We start from the raw sequence: 24120 nt of genomic DNA on the forward strand, positions 1-24120 counted from the left end.
CTTTTTTCGGCTATATAAATCTCTCTGGTTTGCAGGGGACACAGTCGAGGTGTGCAGATTTCCAGAGAAAGAATGAAGATCGCTCTGTTTCTCCCGCTGCTTCTTGTGGTCTGCGCCGTCTGCTCCGTCTCCACGGATCAGACGGAGGCGTTGGCACTCCAGAAGTCATTTTCACCGGACGTCCATGCTGCTCTGAGAGAGATGGTCGCCTCGTTGACCAAACAGAGGATGGAGCTCAGGTTCCTAAAAAAAGAGAGTGCAGGTACAGTAATGAAGGAATTCAGGAGCCACAGCTGTGTTACATTGATATCAGTATTTTGTATTTTTCTGGGTGAAAAAAAGAAGATTCCAGAGAATTGAAGAAAATTTTAAATTTGAAAAAAGCCGTTCATGCTGTTTTTTTTTTTTTTGTTTTTTTTTCAGGAAATGCAGCAAAGTCTGAGAGACAGGAAGCTGAAGAAGCAGCTGGAAGGTAACGTCACAGCTCTGATTAATCCAATCAAACTTTGAACTTTTAGGCTGAAACTCGGTCTCGACATGAGTTTGTGGGAAAATATTAAGGAAAATAGTTAGATTTTTTTATTTTTATTGTGAATATTGATTGACTATTATTGGTTGTGTTAATTTACTTGTATGAGTTTTAATCTGCATCACTTTAATGAGGATTGAGATGAAATAAGGTTAAAGCGATCTTTAGTTTGGAAAATGTTCTCTCTGATGGACAAATGTTCCAGTGTGGATCCAAAGCCTGCATGATACTGACATATTAGAGGGTGTCTAAGCTTTGTCAACAAGATGAAAATATTTGCAACATATGTCTGTCATGAAACTAATGCTCTGTTTTTCAGACTATGACATGAAATTTGAGGGACAGGAGACTGAAACTAACAAGCTGAAGCAGCAGCTGAAAGGTAACGTCACAGCTCTGATTAATCAAATCAAACTTTGAACTTTTAGGCTGAAATATGTTTAGCTGTCAAATTATTGTTTTTATGGATAATTTTTTTATCACTTTGCCACAGCTTTGATGAAAGTTTGACTCAACATGTCTTTTGACATGAAGCTGTATGACATCCCATATTAGCAACATCATTTTTGAACATCTTCTTACTCCCTGCTGCGTCCTGTGAGCAGGGCTGGACTGGGACCAAAAAATGGCCCGGGCATTTTTGGCCATGGCGGCCCACCATGAATATTTATACGATCACACAAGTAATCTCATCACTTTCTGTGAAAAATGCAATTAAATCCTAACACAAATATATTCATTTAAATAAATCTCCTCACCTTACAAAAGCATTTTTTTCATTAAATCGCTCTTCTCTGCCACTCGGTCCATCACTGTGTCAGTATCAAGGGACACAAGAACAGCTTTCTCGGTGGCCATCAACATAAAGGCTTCCAGTTTGCTGGCAGAAAGGCAACTCCTCAGTCTGTGTTTGATGTAGCGGAGGGTTGAAAATGACCGAGGCAGGAATATAAATTTCGTATTTCTCCGGTTACCTACCAATCCATTTCAGCAAAGCAATGTTTCACTAATATTACATGGGCAACTGTAACCTGTAACACCTGCAAACAATATAGTTATAACAAGCTAAAATAACACTGAACACTTTGGTGTCTACATGAAAGTGTCATAAACATTAATGACACACTTGATATCTATGACTGATGTCATTGGGTATTTGCAATATCTGCACACCAGTCAACTTTACATAAGCCTACAAAATCGAATGGCACTAGGGATGGGAATTGATGAGATTTTTACGATTCCAATTCCATTTTTGATTCTGCTTAACGATTCGGTTCTTTGTCGGTTCCCTTATCGATTCTCATTTGGAGAAAAAGGACAACAAACCGGTCGATTAGCATCAACTTTGTTTAGTTTAGAAGTAACACGAGTCATGACCTTACAAACCCAACAACGGTGAGGTCCACATTGGTCTATCCTGGCCTGGGTAATTTAACTCTTCCTGCTCTGGTGAAAGGAGAAGCTGGAGGTAGAGGTGAACTGGGGGTAGTACCACCAGCCTCTGGCTCTGAGCCAGTCAGGCTCTGTCTCTCATGATTTCATCTAAATGTAATGCCTGAGAAGGCATTCATTTAACCTTAACCGTTACTAACAGCAGCTTTCACAATCAGGCAAATGGTGCTAACATGATAGGCAGTGTTTGTTTGTTAGTTACCTGCAGTGTTAGCCGAGGACTTGCTAACGTTGTTGGGTTCAGATTCACCGACGTTAGTCCGGAGCAGATCGAAAACGCGACATTCATTCATAGTTATTGCATGTTGGTAGTATTTCCTCCCTTTGGTGAAATATTCACTTTGCAAGTTGCCCTGTTGTCGTATTTTTTTTAGGGATGTGTAACCAAACTTTCGAGCGTTTGTACCGCTTGGGCGCCATGTTTACTGTTGGCTGCGCTGGACTCGCCACGCAACGTTGCGTGGTGACGTCATTCGCGCCCACTGGAATCGATAAGGGAATCGTTTGCAAAATCGCCAAAACGATTCCAAGGAATTGAAACACTGGGGACCGGTTCTCAACAAGAACGTGTCTAGTAGGGATTCCCATCCCTACTAGACACGATATAGCCTTACCTACATTAATGATGGTTTAAGTACTGTAATGCTAATGACAGGCGCATGGCACTTTTACACCTTCAAATAAAGTAAATCTACTCATAGCATTAGTTGAAAATAAAGACTGAATGATCTCTGTGACAGAAACGTGCACACACCACAGTAGTGATGGGATTTTCGGCTCTTTTTCGAGATGTGGCTCTAATGGCTCTTCTTACTGTGGAGAGCCGGCTCTTTCGGCTCCCAAACGGCTCCCCATATATCCCCGTCTAGCACTGGCAGAAGCAGAGCAAAACGCGCAAGGAGAGGGAGAGTGAGGGGGAGGGGAGAGACAGCGAGGCACCGGTCTGAAGGACAAAAAAAAACGACGTGGGGAAAAAACTGTCGGCTCTGTGGCACTTGCAGAGCACAAGCGCAACGACAGGGAGGCGGAGAGACAGCGAGATACTGAAAGAAAAAAAACGGCTCCCATTGTAGAGCCGGTTCCTGTCGTTCACTTCAAAGAGCCGGCTCTTAGAGCCGGCATTGCCCGGTAAGCCCTATAGCCAGTCCATGCCTGCTGGTGAGCCGAGTTCCAGCCTCGTTTTGGTGTTGATGAAGGTAGTCCGGCTAGTTGGCTGGGGTTTAAAAAATAAAGCGTTTTGCTTCTCAGAACAATATGCGTTCAAAAGAGTAATACATTTGCATCACAAAATGGTTCTCCAGGAAAAAGTCAGACCTCACAATCGCTTGGCGCTATTTTCTCTCCCTTCGTATCACGGCCTGCTGAGCAGACCGAGCAGCAAACACCGTATCAGGCGCGGCTATCGCTAGGTGGCTGAACGCATTGATACGAAGGGAGAGAAAATGGCGCCAAGCGATTGTGAGGTCTGACTTTTTCCTGGAGAACCATTTTGTGATGCAAATGTATTACTCTGTTGAACGCATATTGTTTTGAGAAGCAAAACGCTTTATTTTTTAAACCCCAGCCAACAAGCCGGACTACCTTCATCAACACCAAAACGAGGCTGGAACTCTGCTCACAGGACGCAGCAGGGGGTAAGAAGATGTTCATAAATGATGTTGCTGATATGGGATGTTATACAGCTTCATGTCAGAAGAGGTGAACTGTCCCTTTAAATTCTGATATCTTGTTTTTAACAGTCACTCAGGTGGCTTTCTCAGCTGCTCTGGTGGCTGACGGCCACCACCATCTTGGACCCTTTAACACTCTCAGTACGTTGGTCTTCAGACATGTCGTAACAAACATTGGAAATGCCTACAACCAACACACAGGTAACAACCTACATCACTACAAGTTTAACCAAATTTCAGATTTGATTTATCATTTAACAACATCAACAAACATCCTGCAGGTATTTTCACTGCACCGGTGAAAGGAGCCTACCACTTTGAGTGGTACATATATGGAAATGGTGGCCATGAACCTGCAGGCGCCGTGTTGATGAGAAACGGAGCGAGAATCTTTCTCGCATATGAACATCAGCCATCCCATGTTACAAGTTCTTCTAATAGTGCCACACTGCTGCTGGAGAGTGGAGATCATGTATTTGTACAACAGTGGTTTCATACAAAAATATATGACAATGAAAATCACCACATAACCTTCAGCGGCCATCTGCTGTTCACCGTGTGAGAGAAACAGTTTCTCTGTTTCTGAAAGATGATCTGCAGGTTCCTGTTGTCCTTAATCATATTAAACTGACATTTATCTGATCATCTGGAATCAAAATAACTCTGTCTCTAAATCCAAATCTGCATCAAAATGCAAATAATGATGAATATAAATGGAAAATATGGATGTTTTATTACTTCTCATGATTCAAAGTGATTCTTTTTCTGATTCTCAGTTTTCTCAATCAAGAATAAATGTGTCAATGCAGCAACGTCTGAGAATTTTTCTTCATTTGTTTCAAACATGCACGTCAACAGAGTGGAATCAGAAAATCAAATGTAGCATCACAGTAATGTGAGGAAACATCTTTCCCATAGAGAGATCCAGGTGGTGGAATTTATCTATTTAACATAAAGGAGTCAACGAATTTTTACTTTTTATCTAATAATCATAACTTTTTATGAAAGCAGGGCTGACTAATCAGGCAGATCTGAAATCACAAGAATGTTTATTTACTAATTAAATAATTGATACACCATTAAAAATCTAATGGATATGAAAACTTAAGTTGGTAAATCTAAAAACGGTTTCTTTAAATAAAACACATCCTATAGGGCAGAGTATTTTAGAATGGGTTTATTAAAGGAAATATGCTGAATGCTGTGTTTATATGTTTCAGTTTTAAACACCAACAAGCTTAAAGCGTAACATCGAAGCTATTAGAGACCTTTGTAGGAAAGTTATTTACAGGAAAATGAATTTTTCATGAACAATTATAACTAGTTTACTTTTAAGTTTTATTAGTTCACATTTCTTTCTCAACATTTTTGACTCTTTCAACAATATGGAGATGATAAAGATTTCTTGGTGATCAGAATCCCTCTGGCTGTAAACCAAGCATATGTGGCAGCACCACCATGTGGACGGATTCAGTAGACCTCCACTGAGTGCATAATTCAGCTTGGTGGCTGCTTTGCTCTCAAACCTGAGCTGTAGCTGCCGTTGCTTCTCCTGTAGGGAGCGCCACAATAATTCTGTTAAGTTTTCATTCATTTTTAATAGGGCTGTGACTCGATTAAATTTTTTAATCGCGTTAACTACAGGCTTTGAAATTAATTAATCGAAATTAATCGCATTTTAATCGCATATACTTTATCCTTTAGAAAATCAACATTTTCAACAATATTTCAACAAAAACAGAACATATCCCTATTTGAAATCTGAATGTAGAATGCATGAAAACACAGTATATAGAATCTTGGATGTTAAGCTGCGTTGGGCCCCCGTTAGCTTCCACGCTAGCTGCTACATGTTCCGAGACACATAATGGCTCGGCGGCCAGCAATCGGATAAACCAATGAAGTGAATCAATCCCGTGAAAGAATGAAAACAAGTGAATGAAACCTGCACTCACCCATTATGAAGTTAACTCTGCCAGCCCCATAATTTTGCCCCTGCTCAGCCAACTCCTTGACGTCGGGTATGGTTAGTAACGTTACGGCGGCTAGCATTAGCAACGAGGCTGCTAGGCTTGCTAAATCGGTAAGCATTAGGCTACTGAAGAAAGCTAGTCTTTTTAGCTACGTTATATTATCATCTTTCTTCTCGGCTATAACCTTTGTTTACGGCCACTGGCCCTAACCTGACGCCCTAGCTGTCAAATCACCGGAAGTTTTCACCGGAAGTACTCGCGCACACACAAAAGCTCTCTCCAGACATATCTTTCTCTCATTCCGCCCAGATGAAATTTAATGCCGCATGAAATATTGGCTACACAACGAGCCCCTCGTCAGCCCTCATCATCAGTAAATTTCTGAGTGGGTGCGATCAGTCTTGCTTGACTTGCGTCCATCCTTCTGTATTTAAAAAAAAAAAAAAAATTATAGTGTGCGATTAAAATGCGTTATTTTTTTTAACGCGCTAATATGTGTGTAGTTAATTAATCGAAATTAACGCGCTAAAGTCCCAGCCCTAATTTTTAAGCCAAACTTACAATACGCAGATATCTTATCTATTTATGGTCAGACTATGTGCATACAATGTGTAATTAACACAAGTGTAGTGCAATATGGGCAATAACTCAACCATAGTGCTATAACTTATTTTAGTTAACTCTCTTTACTTTGTATATCTTGTATAGCTTCTATTCTTTTTTACACTTTGTTTTAGATTATTTTATATTAATTGAATTTGAAGTATATATTATATTAATTGGGGCCTGCCATAGCATTGCAGTGCCTCCATTTCCAAACACGCGTACACCGTCAACGAACGGAGAGAATGGCGTTTTCCCGGTGGCATTCCGTACTGTGAAACTCCGCCCCCTGTCCTCCTTTACGTCCGCAGTCCAGATATAAACACAGAGCGCGCGCTCAGCGGCGTCAGTTGGTCTTTGAATTTTCAGAGTAAACGCAAACATGAGCGGCAGAGGAAAGGGAGGCAAAGGACTCGGTAAAGGGGGCGCTAAGCGCCACCGTAAAGTTCTCCGTGATAACATCCAGGGAATCACCAAACCCGCCATCCGCCGCCTGGCCCGCCGCGGCGGAGTCAAGCGCATCTCCGGCCTCATCTACGAGGAGACCCGCGGTGTGCTCAAGGTCTTCCTGGAGAACGTCATCCGCGATGCCGTCACCTACACCGAGCACGCCAAGAGGAAGACCGTGACCGCCATGGATGTGGTGTACGCGCTCAAGAGGCAGGGCCGCACTCTCTACGGCTTCGGGGGTTAAACTCATCCGAAACCCGCTAAAAACAATCCAACGGCTCTTTTAAGAGCCACCCACCTTTACCTGATGAGCTCAGACCTGCTGTTTAGGCTCAGTTATGTGTACGATGCAGTCAAAACATGTGTTTTAAACAGACCTCGACAAATAAATCCTCTGGTCCTTTTGTAATTTTCCTTTTTTACAGAAATGTCTCCTAATTTACTCTAAATAATAATTAAGTCAGTCTCAAATCCTGTCATCCTCAAGTACCTGAAATGGAAGCTTAAAAGAACCCTCAAAGCTGAATTTTGGGGAAATTTCTCAAGCTGTGATGTGTAATGCCACCAAGTGAAACCCCTGGTGGTAATTTTCAATTATTTTTATTTATATAGCGCCAAATACAACAAATGTTATCTCAAGGCACTTAGTCCAATTCAAGCCTATTGGAATTCAGTTTATTGTAATCATAATTACTTACAAAATAATCCAATTCATTCATATAGAACCAATTCAAAAACAATTTCCCAGCTAAGGAAACCAACAGATAATCTTCAGTCCAATCTCACGTCCTGAGACGACTGGAGAGGAACGACTCCCTTTGAACAGGAAGAAACCTCTGGCAGAACCAGGAAGGGTTCTACCTTCACCAGCTGATGCTGATCATGTTTTCTTTGACACCAAAACTCATTTTTTATTCCTAATGAAGATCAGAAATGGGGATGGGACAAATTAAAACTAAACCTGAGAAGCTGCATGTTCATTTTAAGTTACAGCCACTGACCTGCAGAACAAGTGAAGATGCACCCTAATCCTACGTCCACAGGCTTATTTATCAGTTCAGACTTAGAACCATGTGCAATTTGATCGTACATGGTTTGGGATTTAATTTAAAATCCCTATCAGCTCAAAAATCAAGTATTATGATGTGTTTTTCTACACATTTGACTTGTATCAACTTTTTTTAAAAGAACAATATGTTTAAATAATTTTAGAGCATAATGCTGTAAATCCTCTTTGTTTCATATTTTTCTTTTTTCGCCTCTTCTTTGATTGCTTTTAACTGTCTGTTTTAATTTTTATTCTCTTTAAAGGGATACAAGGTAGTTTAGCGGCAGTATAGCGATCTCTATTGGTCAAACTGAAATTCTACACTGTCGTAAAAATGCCCACCTGTACACACCCACTAACTAACCATCGTGGCGAATGCTGCCGTTGTGTTATTTAGTCAGTGCAGTTAGGTCATCTGATTCACAAGTGTAGACTGCCCACGTAAGATACTGTAATCAGAGATTTTCTGTGGAGAGAACTCAAGATTATATGCTATAATACTGTTGCTGGAGGAAGTGGCCGGGGACAGCTCGTCTGGGTTTCTCTGCTCAGGCTGCTGCCCCCGCGACCCGACCCCCGGACAAGCGGCAGATAATGGATGTATGGATGGACTGTTGCTGATCTTGAATGGGATTCTTCCCTCATCATGGTGTATTCGTGGAGTGATTCCTTTGTATTAGCAGACACTTACAAAAGTTACATCTTAGACAGATGCGCGCAGGCACTACCAACACACGCCACAATAAACGCAGACTAGCTCTACACTATTCCGATTACAATCACAAATGAATCAATTTTCATGTGTAGATAACAATTCTTGTTCGGATCAAAACGCTATTCTTATTCTAATCAGGTCAGTCCGTGTATTTCTGAAGCTAGGCTACGTCTCGAGCTCAGGAGGAATTAGAGCACCATCATCACCCGTCTCTTTACGATCTAAAACGCAGATCACTAAGGTAGATGAACAAGATCACGCTTGGAGAAATTTCACAAAGATGGGAAGTGCCAACATCGAACGTTTCATATTCAGTCTGTGAAAGGCAGAATATGAATCGCTTGGTGTTGGCTCTTCAACGCAAGCGAACACATAGCTACAACTACAGCTAGCATACAGTACCTAGCTAATGCCGTAAACACAAACGACTCTTCTCGCGCATCACGAGACTTCAGAAGCGGGTCGCTCCTGCCGAAGTTACATATGGGATTTTCAGCAGACAGACCCCTGTTGGGAGCGAGACAGGCTTCATTCGCTTACCATTGACTTGTTTAACCTTTGTTAAACTCCTGAAGGCTATAATTTTAGGTGAAAATGCTACCTAGTGCCCCTTTAAATTGCCTTTTTTATGCTGCTTTATGCTGTTCTTTTAAACGTCTTGTCTTTATGTAAAGCACATTGAGTTGCCTGTGGTATGAAATGCGCTGTATAAATAAAGATGCCTTGAAAAGAGGAAAACAAACATTTCTTCTGATGTAGTGCTGTAAACAATAACAAACGAGCCTAAATTTGGGGAGAAACTGTGAGTAACCGTTAGATATTTTGAATTTTTCAGGCACGGAGCGGGAGTCTTGTTAATGATATGCGTGTTTAACGTGAGCTCTACTGTGATTGGTCAACTACTTTAACGCTCAGTCTGACCAATGAACGAGCAGCTGTGTTTCTTTATATTCGCTGGCATGTGAGCGTTCGTCATTCACTCTCACTGTAACATTTGAAAGGAAAGCAACAGCATGTCTGGAAGAGGAAAGACCGGCGGCAAAGCCAGAGCAAAGGCAAAGACCCGCTCCTCCCGGGCCGGCCTTCAGTTCCCCGTCGGCCGTGTCCACAGGCTGCTCCGGAAGGGAAACTATGCTCAGCGTGTCGGAGCCGGAGCTCCCGTCTATCTGGCGGCTGTGCTGGAGTACCTGACCGCTGAGATCCTGGAGCTGGCTGGAAACGCTGCCCGCGACAACAAGAAGACCAGGATCATCCCCCGCCACCTGCAGCTGGCCGTCCGCAACGACGAGGAGCTCAACAAGCTGCTGGGCGGCGTCACCATCGCTCAGGGCGGCGTGCTGCCCAACATCCAGGCGGTGCTTCTGCCCAAGAAAACCGAGAAGGCCGCCAAGGCCAAGTAAACACCCGGCAACCGGAAACAATACAACGGCTCTTTTAAGAGCCAAACAAACCTCACACAGAGCAAATCTCCTACTGAATATTGTTTAGTACAGCAAACATGTTAATTCAAAATATTTCCTTCCAAAATTTCCTTTTTTAATTAAACTATTTATTTTTTAAAACAGTCACACAATCCTCTAACGGAGTAAAACTCTTTGCAAAACTTCCTGTCTTCACCACAGCAGAAACTTGACAGCGTTATAGATCCTTACTCTCTTTCTTGAAATCAATGCATATTTTCTGAAAAATACTTGGAATAGAATCTCAAATACCACTATCGTATAATACTGCTTTCTTATCTCAGATTTGTAAATATATCTACTAGTGATGGGTCCATTAGGCGTCCTGAAGCGTTTAGACACGTTTCCAAACTGTGTTGATGCTTTCGGTACTGTGTTGCTCACTACTGACACCTCCTGGATCTTAAAAATCATTACCGGCAACCAGGGGCGATTTTAGGATCTGGTCTTTAGGGGGGCCCAGCCCCCAGTGCTCACAGACGCACATTATTTCTCACTAAGGCGAACTAGTGCATTTATACATTTTGGAGCCGTATTAGTTTCGCTTTGAGTAGTGTTTTCCCTTACAACATTCAATTTTTACCTCTTCATTCACTGTGGCTTGACAGGGATAACGGAGAGCCTGAGACAGATATTGAAGATAACTCTAAAATAATGCACCCTTGAGCAAAAAAACCCCCACAACACTCTTCATCAGAAAAGATGTAGTTGATAAGTGGACTGGTCACGAGCCTCGTTTTGAATCGGGGTTGCCAGACACACAAGGTTGCCAGATTGGCCAGTCGCACCAAAGTATTGCGCAGGGGCAGAGCAAGTTTTAACCTGCCGAAAATAAAATAATTTAAACTGAGTCAATTTGAAATGGATTTGAATTCTGAAAGATCAAGTGAGAACAGGGAGGAACAGGATGAAAAAACAAAATAAAAACAAATGCCTTATTTGCCAGCATTTAGCTGTTATGCTGCAAACAAGTGGAACAAACTGCCAGTGGAGATTAAACTTTCACCAAATGGAGACATTTTTAAATCCAGGTTAAAGACATTTCTGTTCTCATGTGTCTATGCATGAAATCTGCACGCTATCTTTGAACTTATCTGGACTGTTGCTTGTTTTTAAATTCATTTAAATGATTTTATTTGTTTCTCTTTATATTCCTTTATGTATTTTTAATGCTTCTTCCACTCCCTGCTGCAATGCTTTTATTTTATGTAAAGCACTTTGAACTGTTTGTACATGAAATGTGCTACACAAATAAATTTGATTTGATAAATAAATAATAAGTTACATTTAAGTTTGAATAAATCCTCTCACCTTTTAATATAAGTATGTTTTGCTCAGTGAAGAATGAGGAACCAGGAAAACATCCACCTCAGCTACAGTAAGTGTTGATCACTGATAAAAGGTGGTTAGTTGCTTCAGATCTGCACAAACCGGTTTTTTTGGGGGGGTTTTCAGAAGCATAACCTGACTGTTATGTCACTGATGGTACTGCTGTTATGACAGTTCATCACAAATAGAGGGCTCCAGTGTTATTGGCCCAATTGCATTATGTTAGGTGGTGGGCCAAAGGTCTACGACCGGACCAGGAGAGGTTGTAACGTGACTCCCCCTTGTTAATCCATGCTCCCCATGATCGAGTCCTGACCAGAACCAGGAAATACCACCACATTAGTCCAGTGCTCAGGTCTCTGCACTGGCTTCCTTTTTTTACATATTTATTTATATAAAGGTTCCTACTGTAGGAACCTTTATATAAATAAATATCTAAAAAAAAAGGGTGAAAAAAAACCATTGTTTTTTCACTGTTATATTACTGTGTTGTTGTTATCTTATTATTGACCATTATGCCTGGTGTTGCAAATAAGCAACATACCAAAATTTCTATTTATTTTTTGTGCAAAAGTGAAATGAATAATCTCAGCATTATTTACCATCTACTTAAAGGCTGAAACACACACAAAACATTTGTTTATATACAGCTATATAAATTCAGGCGTTAAGGGGTTAAAGTCTATTCTCTGAGCGACAGGAAGCCTGAACTTTTTGTATGGATATGCTCTCCAGCTATGTAACCATCAATATGTCCTCTTTATGAACAGTATCGTTCATACTGTACTTTTATTTAATTTTGGTTTTGCTATGACACTGGTACTACATGTAATGCATATGATAAGAAATGTCTCACAATGTAAAATGCTGTACTGTCAAACACCACAGACAAAGTAATAAAAACTTGAATTACAAAAAAAAAAAATTTAAAAATTAAATGTAACTTTTTAAAAAACGTTTGCTTAGTCATTTCACCATTTTTTTCTAACTTTGATTGTTGGCCACTTACCATGACAGATCTGTACATCTTTTAGTCAAAATGAATTCCAAAAGTATGAGGAAACATTATGTAATGAATCCTTCACGGGACTCGTGTGAGAGGAGGATGTCATGACATGTTCATGACTTCTGGCCTAGTTACATCCTGGGCCTTGTTGACTGATTCATATGAATATGGGTAAAAGGTAGTATGGGCTGTTTACATTTAGGGCAGACGCTCGGCGTCGCAGGAAGAGATTGAGTCCGGATGACGCATGCATGTTATGATTAAACCAGTATAAAGTTGGTTCACAGTATGAAGACGGTGGACATTTTGTACATTCTGTACGCACATTTGCTGTGACGGTTTGTTCAATAAACTCCCCAATAGACGGCTGACCAACGCGGGATTCGACTCTAATTTCTCCACAACACTCGAAGGCCCAACCACCCTCTGAAGGAAACTCTTTTCAATCTCTTCAATCTGCAGTCTCATTGTTCCAGTCACGGCCCAAATCTCATCACCACCTGTGAGGATTGGAACAAAGTTGGACCAGTTTATCAAAGGCATCACATTTCTGCTCAGCTGCCTCCTCACCGCATTGGACCGCAACAACACCCCCAATAGTGCTGACAAATCCCTGATCTGTCCGTCCATTTCTTGCTCCATCTTGCCATCACCTGAACCAAGGGAACACATCTGTGAGAATGCTGTGTATTGACTACAGCTCAGCGTTCGGTACCATCGTTCCCTCTAAGCTCGTCACCAAGCTAACAGATCTGGGGCTGGAATCCTCCATCTGCAGCTGGATCTCCAGCATCCTGACGGGCCCCAGGTGGTGAAAATGGGCAGTTACACCTCCTCCTCCCTGATCCTGAACACCCTTGCTCCACAGGGCTGTGTGCTTAGCCCCCTTCTGTACAGGTTATATATCAGATCATGACAATGGTGTACAGACGGAACCAAAAAATAAAATAAAAACCGGTTTGTGCAGATCTGAAGCAACTAACCACCTTTTATCAGTGATCAACGCTTACTGCAACTGAGGTGGATGTTTTCCTGGTTCCTCATTCCTCACTGAGCAAAACCTACTTATATTAAAAGGTGAGAGGATTTATTCAAACTTAAATGTAACTTATTATTTATTTATAAACAATAACTTGTGTTGGAAATGTCAAAAACACATAGGTGCTCTGCTACACTGCATCTGGGATTGCCCTGTCATTCTGCCTTTCTGGAAAACAGTAGTGGACAACCTGAGCAACTGGCTGGGAAGTGACATACCACCATCTCCCAGATTATGCCTATTAGGGGACAGAAGCCAAATACACAACATAACAAGCGGAGAATTCTCTGTAATCATGGCAGGGACTACAACAGCTGCTAGGACAATACTTAAACTGTGGAAAACACCCAAACCCCCTGAACTGAAAGAGTGGATAAACATTATGATAAAGACAGCTTCATATGAACTTATGCTCAACAGGTTGAACAATACAAACAAGACCAAGGCAGCAGTGTGGGACCTGTTCTGGGCTTACATCACATTGCCTGATGAGCCTGCAGTATGAATACCTCCCTCTGATTGGATCCTGTATCCAGCACTATAACTTATTGTATGGATATGCTCTCCAGCTATGTAACCATCAATATGTCCTCTTGATGAACAGTATCGTTCATACTGTACTTTTATTTAATTTGGGTTTTGCTATGACACTAATACTACATGCAATGCATATGATAAGAAATGTCTCACAATGTAAAATGCTGTACTGTCAAACACCACAGACAAAGTAATAAAAACTTGAATTACAAAATACAAACAAAAAACCTTAAAAGTAACTTTAAAAAAAAAAAAGTTTGCTTAGTCATTTCACCATTTTTTTCTAACTTTGATTGTTGGCCACTTACCATGACAGATCTGTACATCTTTTAGTCAAAATGAATTCCAAAAGTATGAGGAAACATTATGTAATGAATCCTTCACGGGACTCGTGTGAGAGGAGGATGTCATGACATGTTCATGACTTCTGGCCTAGTTACATCCTGGGCCTTGTTGACTGATTCATATGAATATGGGTAAAAGGTAGTATGGGCTGTTTACATTTAGGGCAGACGCTCGGCGTCGCAGGAAGAGATTGAGTCCGGATGACGCATGCATGTTATGATTAAACCAGTATAAAGTTGGTTCACAGTATGAAGACGGTGGACATTTTGTACACTCTGTACGCACATTTGCTGTGACGGTTTGTTCAATAAACTCCCCAATGGACGGCTGACCAACGCGGGATTCGACTCTAATTTCTCCACAACACTCGAAGGCCCAACCACCCTCTGAAGGAAACTCTTTTCAATCTCTTCAATCTGCAGTCTCATTGTTCCAGTCACGGCCCAAATCTCATCACCACCTGTGAGGATTGGAACAAAGTTGGACCAGTTTATCAAAGGCATCACATTTCTGCTCAGCTGCCTCCTCACCGCATTGGACCGGAACAACACCCCCAATAATGCTGACAAATCCCTGATCTGTCCGTCCATTTCTTGCTCCATCTTGCCGTCACCTGAACCAAGGGAACACATCTGTGAGAATGCTGTGTATTGACTACAGCTCAGCGTTCGGTACCATCGTTCCCTCTAAGCTCGTCACCAAGCTAACAGATCTGGGGCTGGAATCCTCCATCTGCAGCTGGATCTCCAGCATCCTGACGGGCCCCAGGTGGTGAAAATGGGCAGTTACACCTCCTCCTCCCTGATCCTGAACACCCTTGCTCCACAGGGCTGTGTGCTTAGCCCCCTTCTGTACAGGTTATATATCAGATCATGACAATGGTGTACAGACGGAACCAAAAAATAAAATAAAAACCGGTTTGTGCAGATCTGAAGCAACTAGCCACCTTTTATCAGTGATCAACACTTACTGTAGCTGAGGTGGATGTTTTCCTGGTTCCTCATTCCTCACTGAGCAAAACCTACTTATATTAAAAGGTGAGAGGATTTATCTAAACTTAAATGTAACTTATTATTTATTTATAAATAAAAAATAAAATAAAAACAGGTTTGAACAGATCGTACCATCTTTTTCAGTGATCAACGCTTACTGTAGCTGAGGTCGGTGTTTTCCTGGTTCTTACGTATACTCTGAATGGTTCCTCATTCTTGAACATGTAAAACCTACTTAGATTAAAAGGTGGCATTCTTCTTTTAAACTGAGATTCTACTTTTAACAACAATTAAACTGCGTATACTGACTTCACATTATTAACTGCTGAGCTGGTTTAAACTTTCTTGTTCTGTGAAAGTACTCAGAGTACAGAGTAGCCTGTTAAAAACAGGCTGTTCATCTTTAATTTCCCCTCCTTTTAATAACATATTATACTAAGTATATTCATCTCTATCTTTTTGAGTTTAAACTGTGAACGGGCCAAAGGACAGCGCCAGCTTCCCCAACACCTCGGGGACTTTTTGGTTGGTGTTGTGGACAGCTAACCAGCTAACTAGGGCTATGTAGCTCATTGGGGGAAAATCTGTCTTTGCACAAACTCAATGTTTATTCTTCATTATGCTGTATGAGCACATTCCTCTCTGCTAGCAAACACATCCTCATGTGAATGGTCACCTGATCTGTACCTGATCTTAATCTGATGTTTACCTGGCAGGACGTTACCCCCCTCATCCTCACACCTCTTTTTTCGGCTATATAAATCTCTCAGGTTTGCAGGGGACACAGTCGAGGTGTGCAGATTCCCAGAGAAAGAATGAAGATCGCTCTGTTTCTCCCGCTGCTTCTTGTGGTCTGCGCCGTCTGCTCCGTCTCCACGGATCAGACGGAGGCGTTGGCACTCCAGCAGTCATTTTCACCGGACGTCCATGCTGCTCTGAGAGAGATGGTCGCATCGTTGACCGAACAGAGGATGGAGCTCAGGTTCCTAAAAAAAGAGAGTGCAGGTACATGTTTTGTCAGATAATGAAGGAACTTTGGAGCAATGTTTTGTATTTTTCTGGGTGAAAAAAGAAGATTCCAGAGAATTGAAGAAAAATTCAAATTTTAAAAAAGCCGTTCATGCTATTTTATTCAGGATATGCAGCAAAGTCTGAGAGACAGGAAGCTGAAATCGAGAAGCTGAAGAAGCAGCTGGAAGGTAACGTCACAGCTCTGATTAATCCAATCAAACTTTGAACTGGTAGGCTGAAACTCGGTCTGGACATGATTTTGAAGGCAAATATTAAGGAATATAGTTCGATTTTTTATTTTGACTATTGATTGACTATTATTGGTTGTGTTAATTTACTTGTATGAGTTTTAATCTGCATCACTTTAGGATGAGATTGAGATGAAATAAAGTTAAAGCGATCTTTAGTTTGGAAAATGTTCTCTCTGATGGACAAATGTTCCAGTGTGGATCCAAAGCCTGCATGATACTGACATATTAGAGGGTGTCTAAGCTTTGTCAACAAGATGAAAATATTTGCAACATATATGTCTGTCATGAAACTAATGCTCTGTTTTTCAGACCATGACACGAAATTGGAGGGACAGGAGACTGAGACTAACAAGCTGAAGCAGCAGCTGAAAGGTACTGGAAGGAAATCATAATCAATCTGATTGGTTCCCATAACTATGGGATGTTTCAGGGTCACATGGGCCATCCCTAACTATAAGTTTTATGAAAAAGGAAAGTTTTAAGCCTAATCTTAAAGGTAGAGAGGGTGTCTGCTTCCTGAAGCCAAACTGGCAGCTGGTTCCTCAGAGAGGGGCCTGATAACTGAAGGCTCTGCCTCCCAAACTGGCAGCTGGTTCCACAGAGAGGGGCCTGATAACTGAAGGCTCTGCCTCCCCTTCTACTTTTAGAAACTCTGGGAACCTCAAGTAAACCTGCAGCCTGAGAGCAAATTGCTCTGTTGGGAAAACATCCAACTGTGAGATCTTTAAGATATGATGGAGCTCTGTCAAATGATAAGTTCTGGTCAAAAATAACTCCAAGGTTCCTCACTGTAGAACTAGAAGCCAAGGAAATACCATCTAGAGTAACTATATAGCTACACAATTTCTCCCTGAAACGCTCAGGTCCAAAGATAACGACTTCAGTTTTGTCTGAATTTAGCAGCAGACAGTTCTGAGTCATCCAGGTCTTTATGTCTTTAAGACATGCTTGTAGTCTGACCAACCTATTGGGTTCATCTGGTTTCATAGATAAGTACAGCTGAGTATCATCAGCATATCAATGGAAATTTATGCCATGCTGTCTAATAATGTTACCTAATGGAAGCATGTATAAAGTGAAAAGAATCGGTCTAAGCACAGAACCCTGAGGAACTCCATGACTTACTCTGGTGTGTGAGGAAGATTCTTCATTTACAAGAACAAACTGAAATCTATCAGATAAATATGACTTAAACCAGCCTAATGCAGTTCCTGTAATCCCAATAACATGTTCAAGTCTGTGTAATAAGATACTGTGATCGACCGTATCAAATGCAGCACTGAGATCCAACAGGACAAGCACAGACACAAGTCCGCTATCAGAGGCTAAGAGGAGATCATTGGTAACTTTCAGCAGTGCAGTTTCTGTGCTATGATGCACTCTGAATCCTGACTGAAACTCTTCAAACAGATTATTTCTGTGCTCTGAATTTAGATTCTACTAAACTGTTAGAAGTTCAACGTAACACGTTCATTTGGTTTCAGCTGAACCGTACATTCCATTGAATCTGTCAGTGATGTAAAACTGTCCACATGGTGAGACCGCCGTGTGTCATTATGTTTAGAAAAAAGTAAAATTTCTTAGTGATCCATGAAAGTTGCTCAAATATTTTTTGTTTTGTTTTATAACATAGAAATATGTTTAGCTGTTATAATTGTGATGAAGGTGTGACTCAACACCAGCTTAAATTCTGATATTCTCTCTTTAACAGTCAGTCAGGTGGCTTTCTCAGCTTCTCTGCTGGCTGACGGCAGCAGAACACTTGGACCCTTTAACAGTTTTACTACGTTGGTCTTCAGTCATGTCGTAACAAACATTGGAAATGCCTACAACCAACAAACAGGTAACAACCTACATCACAACAAGTTTAACCAAATTTCAGATTTGATTTATCATTAAACAACATCAACAAACATCCTGCAGGTATTTTCACTGCACCGGTGAAAGGAGCCTACCACTTTGAGTGGTACGTAGGTGCACATGGTGGCAATGAAGGTTCAGGCGGTGTGTTGGTGAAAAACGGAGCGAGAATCTTCGTCGCATATGAACATCAGACGGCCGGTTATGGAAGTTCCTCTAATGGTGCCACACTGCTGCTGGAGAGGGGAGATCAAGTATTTGTACAACAGTGGCCTGGTACAAAAATATATGACAATGAAAATCACCACACAACCTTCAGCGGCCATCTGCTGTTCATTGTGTGAGAGAAAAACAGTTTCTCTGTTTCTGAAAGATTATCTGCAGGTTCCTGTTGTCCTTAATCATATTAAACTGACATTTATCTGATCATCTGGAATCAAAATAACTGTATCTAAATCCAAATCTCCATCAAAATGCAAATAATTATGAATATAAATGGAAAATATGGATGTTTTATTTCTTCTCATGATTCAAAATGATTATTTTTCTGATTCTCAATCAAGAATAAATGTGTCTGCAGCAACGTCTGAGAATATTTCTTCATTTGTTTCAAACATACACGTCAACAGAGTGGAATCAGAAAATCAAATGTAGCATCAGAGTAATGTGAGGAAACATCTTTCCCATAGAGAGATCCAGGTGGTGGAATTTATCTATTTAACATAAAGGAGTCAACGAATTTTTACTTTTTATCTAATAATCATAACTTTTTATGAAAGCAGGGCTGACTAATCAGGCAGATCTGAAATCATAAGAATGTTTATTTACTAATTAAATAATTGATACACCATTAAAAATCTAATGGATATGAAAACTTAAGTTGGTAAATCTAAAAACGGTGTCTTTAAATAAAACACATACTATAGGGCAGAGTATTTTAGAATGGGTTTATTAAAGGAAAGATGCTGAATGCTGTGTTTATATGTTTCAGTTTTAAACACCAACAAGCTTAAAGCGTAACATCGAAGCTATTAGAGACCTTTGTAGGAAAGTTATTTACAGGAAAATGAATTTTTCATGAACAATTGTAACTAGTTTACTTTGAAGTTTTATTAGTTCACATTTCTTTCTCAACGTTTGTGACTCTTTCAACAATATGGAGATGATAAAGATTTCTTGGTGATCAGAATCCCTCTGGCTGTAAACCAAGCATATGTGGCAGCACCACCATGTGGACGGATTCAGTAGACCTCCACTGAGTGCATAATTCAGCTTGGTGGCTGCTTTGCTCTCAAACCTGAGCTGTAGCAGCCGTTGCTTCTCCTGTAGGGAGCGCCACAATAATTCTGTTAAGTTTTCATTCATTTTTAATAGGGCTGTGACTCGATTAAATTTTTTAATCGCGTTAACTACAGGCTTTGAAATTAATTAATCGAAATTAATCGCATTTTAATCGCATATACTTTATCCTTTAGAAAATTAACATTTTCAACAATATTTCAACAAAAACAGAACATATCCCTATTTGAAATCTGAATGTAGCATGAAAACACAGTATATAGAATCTTGGATGTTAAGCTGCGTTGGGCCCCCGTTAGCTTCCACGCTAGCTGCTACATGTTCCGAGACACATAATGGCTCGGCGGCCAGCAATCGGATAAACCAATGAAGTGAATCGATCCTGTGAAAGAATGAAAACAAGTGAATGAAACCTGCACTCATCCATTATGAAGTTAACTCTGCCAGCCCCATAATTTTGCCCCTGCTCAGCCAACTCCTTGACGTCGGGTATGGTTGCTAACGTTACGGCGGCTAGCATTAGCAATGAGGCTGCTAGGCTTGCTAAATCTGTAAGCATTAGGCTACTGAAGAAAGCTAGTCTTTTTAGCTACGTTATATTATCATCTTTCTTCTCGGCTATAACCTTTGTTTACGGCCACTGGCCCTAACCTGACGCCCTAGCTGTCAAATCACCGGAAGTTTTCACCGGAAGTACTGGCGCACACACAAAAGCTCTCTCCAGACATATCTTTCTCTCATTCCGCCCAGATGAAATTTAATGCCGCATGAAATATTGGCTACACAACGAGCCCCTCGTCAGCCCTCATCATCAGTAAATTTCTGAGTGGGTGCGATCAGTCTTGCTTGCGTCTGTATTAAAAAAAAAAAAAAAAAAAAAAAAAAAAAAAAAAATTATAGTGTGCGATTAAAATGCGTTATTTTTTTTAACGCGCTATGTGTGTAGTTAATTAATCGAAATTAATGCGCTAAAGTCCCAGCCCTAATTTTTAAGCCAAACTTACAATACGCAGATATCTTATCTATTTATGGTCAGACTATGTGCATACAGTGTGTAATTAACACAAGTGTAGTGCAATATGGGCAATAACTCAACCATAGTGCTATAACTTATTTTAGTTAACTCTCTTTACTTTGTATATCTTGTATAGCTTATATTCTTTTTTACACTTTGTTTTAGATTATTTTATATTAATTGAATTTGAAGTATATATTATATTAATTGGGGCCTGCCATAGAATTGCAGTGCCTCCATTTCCAAACACGCGTACACCGTCAACGAACGGAGAGAATGGCGTTTTCCCGGTGGCATTCCGTACTGTGAAACTCCGCCCCCTGTCCTCCTGTACGTCCGCAGTTCAGATATAAACACAGAGCGCGCGCTCAACGGCGTCAGTTGATCTTTGAATTTACGAAGGAAACGCAAACATGAGCGGCAGAGGAAAGGGAGGCAAAGGACTCGGTAAAGGGGGCGCTAAGCGGCACCGTAAAGTTCTCCGTGATAACATTCAGGGAATCACCAAACCCGCCATCCGCCGCCTGGCCCGCCGCGGCGGAGTCAAGCGCATCTCCGGCCTCATCTACGAGGAGACCCGCGGTGTGCTCAAGGTCTTCCTGGAGAACGTCATCCGCGATGCCGTCACCTACACCGAGCACGCCAAGAGGAAGACCGTGACCGCCATGGATGTGGTGTACGCGCTCAAGAGGCAGGGCCGCACTCTCTACGGCTTCGGGGGTTAAACTCATCCGAAACCCGCTAAAAACAACCCAACGGCTCTTTTAAGAGCCACCCACCTTTACCTGAAGAGCTCAGACCTGCTGTTTAGCTTCAGTTATGTGTATGATGCAGTCAACACATGTGTTTTAAAAAGACCTCGACAAATAAATCCTCTGGTCCTTTTGTAATTTTCCTTTTTTGCAGAAATGTCTCCTAATTTACTCTAAATAATAATTAAGTCAGTCTCAAATCCTGTCATCCTCAAGTACCTGAAATGGAAGCTTAAAAGAACCCTCAAAGCTGAATTTTGGGGAAATTTCTCAAGTTGTGATGTGTAATGCCACCAAGTGAAACCCCTGGTGGTAATTTTCAATTATTTTTATTTATATAGCGCCAAATACAACAAATGTCATCTCAAGGCACTTAGTCCAATTCAAGCCAATTGGAATTCAGTTCATTGTAATCATAATTACAAAGTAATCCAATTCATTCATTTAGAACCAGTTCAAAAACAATTTCCCAGCTAAGGAAACCAACAGATAATCTTCTGGAGAAGAATGACTCCCTTTGAACCGGAAGAAACTTCTGGCAGAACCAAGAAGGGTTCACCTGCTGATATTTTTTGTTCTACAAACGCTTAATGAATGTCTAACCATTGACACCAAAACTCATTTTTTACTCTTAATGAAGATCAGAAATGGGGATGGGACAAATTAAAACTAAACCTGAGAAGCTGCATGTTCATTTTAAGTCACAGCAACTGACCTGCAGAATAAGTGAAGATGCACCCTAATCCTACGTCCACAGGCTTATTTATCAGTTCAGACTTAGAACCATGTGCAGTTTGATCGTACCTGGTTTGGGATTTAATTTAAAATCCCTATCAGCTCAAAAATCAGAACAGGAGACATTTTCCTCTCACGCATGATTATGAAATATTTTTATCTCAACCCTTACAAGCAGTTGACCTCCAACCTCCAGAGATCCCTTAAAGTCAATTCTGTCCACCCAGAGAATCAGGCTGCTGGAGATGCTCCTGAAACACATGTTTTATGCACCATTCTTCTGAGTTATTCTGTAGTTAAAACTTCCACTGAAAAGTTAAAACAAGCAATTCTATTCGTTCATTCTATTTGATGATACGATTAGTTGCCTTTACACTTTAATCTAAGATTTGGAATACTTTGCTTTAATGTACATTACTTGACTACTTTTATCAAGTATTATGATGTGTTTTTCTACACATTTGACTTTTTTTAAAAGAACAATATGTTTAAATAATTTTAGAGCATAATGCTATAAATCCTCTTAATTGTTTTATATTTTTCTTTTTTCGCCTCTTCTTTGATTACTTTTAACTGTGTGTTTTAATTTTTATTCTCTTTAAATTGCCTTTTTTATGCTGCTTTATGCTGTTCTTTTAAACGTCTTGTCTTTATGTAAAGCACATTGAGTTGCCTGTGGTATGAAATGCGCTGTATAAATAAAGATGCCTTGAAAAGAGGAAAACAAACATTTCTTCTGATGTAGTGCTGTAAACAATAACAAACGAGCCTAAATTTGGGGAGAAACTGTGAGTAACCGTTTGAGATTTTGCATTTTTCAGCCGCGGAGCGGGAGTCTTGATAATGATATGCGTGTTTAACGTGAGCTCTACTGTGATTGGTCGACTACTTTAACGCTCAGTCTGACCAATCAACGAGCAGCTGTGTTTGTTTATATTCGCTGGCATGTGAGCGTTAGTCATTCACTCTCACTGTGACATTTGAAAGGAAATCAGCACCATGTCTGGAAGAGGAAAGACCGGCGGCAAAGCCAGAGCAAAGGCAAAGACCCGCTCCTCCCGGGCCGGCCTTCAGTTCCCCGTCGGCCGTGTCCACAGGCTGCTCCGGAAGGGAAACTATGCTCAGCGTGTCGGAGCCGGTGCTCCCGTCTATCTGGCGGCTGTGCTGGAGTACCTGACCGCTGAGATCCTGGAGCTGGCTGGAAACGCTGCCCGCGACAACAAGAAGACCAGGATCATCCCCCGCCACCTGCAGCTGGCCGTCCGCAACGACGAGGAGCTCAACAAGCTGCTGGGCGGCGTCACCATCGCTCAGGGCGGCGTGCTGCCCAACATCCAGGCGGTGCTGCTGCCCAAGAAGACCGAGAAGGCCGCCAAGGCCAAGTAAACACCCGGCAACCGAAAACGATACAACGGCTCTTTTAAGAGCCAAACAACCCTCTAACAGAGCAAATCGCCTACTGAATATTGTTTATTACAGGAGACATGTTGCTTCAAAATATTTCCTTCCAAAATTTCCTTTTTTAATTTAAACTTTTTTTTTTTTTTTAAAACAGTCACACAAACCTCTAACGGAGTAAAACTTTGCAAAACTTCCTGTCTTCACCACAGCATAAACTTGACAACGTTATAGATCCTTACTCTCTTTCTTGAAATCAATGCATATTTTCTGAAAAATACTTGGAATAGAATCTCAAATACCACTATCGGATAATACTGCTTTCTTAACTCAGATTTGTACATATATCTACTAGTGATGGGTCCATTGGGCGTCCTGAAGCCTTTAGACACGTTGCCAAACTGTCTTGATGCTGTCGGTACTGTGTTGCTCACTACTGACACCTCCTGGATCTTAAAAATCATTACCGGCAACCAGGGGCGATTTTAGGATCTGGCCTTTGGGGGGGCCCAGCCCCCAGTGCTCACAGACGCACATTATTTCTCACTAAGGCGAACTAGTGCATTTATACATTTTGGAGCCGTATTAGTTTCGCTTTGAGTAGTGTTTTCCCCTACAACATTCAATTTTTACCTCTTCATTCACTGT

The 24120-nt window shown here is 41.1% G+C and overlaps 5 protein-coding genes across 5 annotated transcripts in view; all 5 read left to right on the top strand.

Moving 5' to 3' along the window:
• Positions 1-4466, top strand: part of LOC142401833 (complement C1q tumor necrosis factor-related protein 3-like) — a 52692-nt gene extending 48226 nt beyond the window's left edge. The window contains exons 3-5 of the mRNA XM_075487297.1: positions 849-911; positions 3724-3855; positions 3936-4466. Coding sequence (XP_075343412.1) covers positions 849-911; positions 3724-3855; positions 3936-4216 — 476 coding nt within the window. The 3' untranslated portion in view covers positions 4217-4466. The remainder of the gene's footprint in view (positions 1-848; positions 912-3723; positions 3856-3935) is intronic.
• Positions 4467-6583: 2117 nt separating this feature from the next.
• On the top strand, positions 6584-7070 carry LOC142401636 (histone H4). Its single transcript, XM_075487102.1, has one exon. The coding sequence runs from the start codon at positions 6613-6615 to the stop codon at positions 6922-6924; it is 312 nt and encodes a 103-aa protein (XP_075343217.1). The 5' UTR covers positions 6584-6612; the 3' UTR covers positions 6925-7070.
• A 2353-nt stretch (positions 7071-9423) lies between these two features.
• LOC142401899 (uncharacterized) lies at positions 9424-23514 on the top strand. The gene is made up of 4 exons (XM_075487355.1): positions 9424-9839; positions 12939-13049; positions 13698-13776; positions 23062-23514. The coding sequence occupies exons 1-4, from the start codon at positions 9457-9459 to the stop codon at positions 23458-23460; spliced, it is 972 nt and encodes a 323-aa protein (XP_075343470.1). The 5' UTR covers positions 9424-9456; the 3' UTR covers positions 23461-23514.
• On the top strand, positions 15108-18856 carry LOC142401834 (complement C1q tumor necrosis factor-related protein 3-like). Its single transcript, XM_075487298.1, has 6 exons — positions 15108-15196; positions 15922-16156; positions 16288-16350; positions 16723-16785; positions 18125-18256; positions 18337-18856. Exons 2-6 carry the CDS (start codon positions 15967-15969, stop codon positions 18615-18617), a joined length of 729 nt encoding a protein of 242 aa, XP_075343413.1. The 5' UTR covers positions 15108-15196; positions 15922-15966; the 3' UTR covers positions 18618-18856.
• LOC142401835 (histone H4) lies at positions 20973-21416 on the top strand. The gene has a single exon (XM_075487299.1). It carries the CDS (start codon positions 21001-21003, stop codon positions 21310-21312), a length of 312 nt encoding a protein of 103 aa, XP_075343414.1. The 5' UTR covers positions 20973-21000; the 3' UTR covers positions 21313-21416.
• Positions 23515-24120: the final 606 nt, after the last annotated feature.

The sequence above is a fragment of the Odontesthes bonariensis genome, chromosome 16 (genome assembly GCF_027942865.1).
Source record: "Odontesthes bonariensis isolate fOdoBon6 chromosome 16, fOdoBon6.hap1, whole genome shotgun sequence".
Taxonomy (NCBI): domain Eukaryota; kingdom Metazoa; phylum Chordata; class Actinopteri; order Atheriniformes; family Atherinopsidae; genus Odontesthes; species Odontesthes bonariensis.

Coding starts and splice junctions, on each gene's coding strand:
- LOC142401636 (XM_075487102.1), top strand. CDS start 6,613: ATGAGCGGCAGAGGAAAGGGAGGCAAAGGACTCGGTAAAGGGGGCGCT.
- LOC142401899 (XM_075487355.1), top strand. CDS start 9,457: ATGTCTGGAAGAGGAAAGACCGGCGGCAAAGCCAGAGCAAAGGCAAAG. Junction 9,840..12,938: donor GAGAAGGCCGCCAAGGCCAA/GTAAACACCCGG, acceptor TATTGACTACAG/CTCAGCGTTCGGTACCATCG. Junction 13,777..23,061: donor CATTGCCTGATGAGCCTGCA/GTATGAATACCT, acceptor GACATTTGAAAG/GAAATCAGCACCATGTCTGG.
- LOC142401834 (XM_075487298.1), top strand. CDS start 15,967: ATGAAGATCGCTCTGTTTCTCCCGCTGCTTCTTGTGGTCTGCGCCGTC. Junction 16,351..16,722: donor GCTGAAGAAGCAGCTGGAAG/GTAACGTCACAG, acceptor TCTGTTTTTCAG/ACCATGACACGAAATTGGAG. Junction 16,786..18,124: donor GCTGAAGCAGCAGCTGAAAG/GTACTGGAAGGA, acceptor TCTCTTTAACAG/TCAGTCAGGTGGCTTTCTCA.
- LOC142401835 (XM_075487299.1), top strand. CDS start 21,001: ATGAGCGGCAGAGGAAAGGGAGGCAAAGGACTCGGTAAAGGGGGCGCT.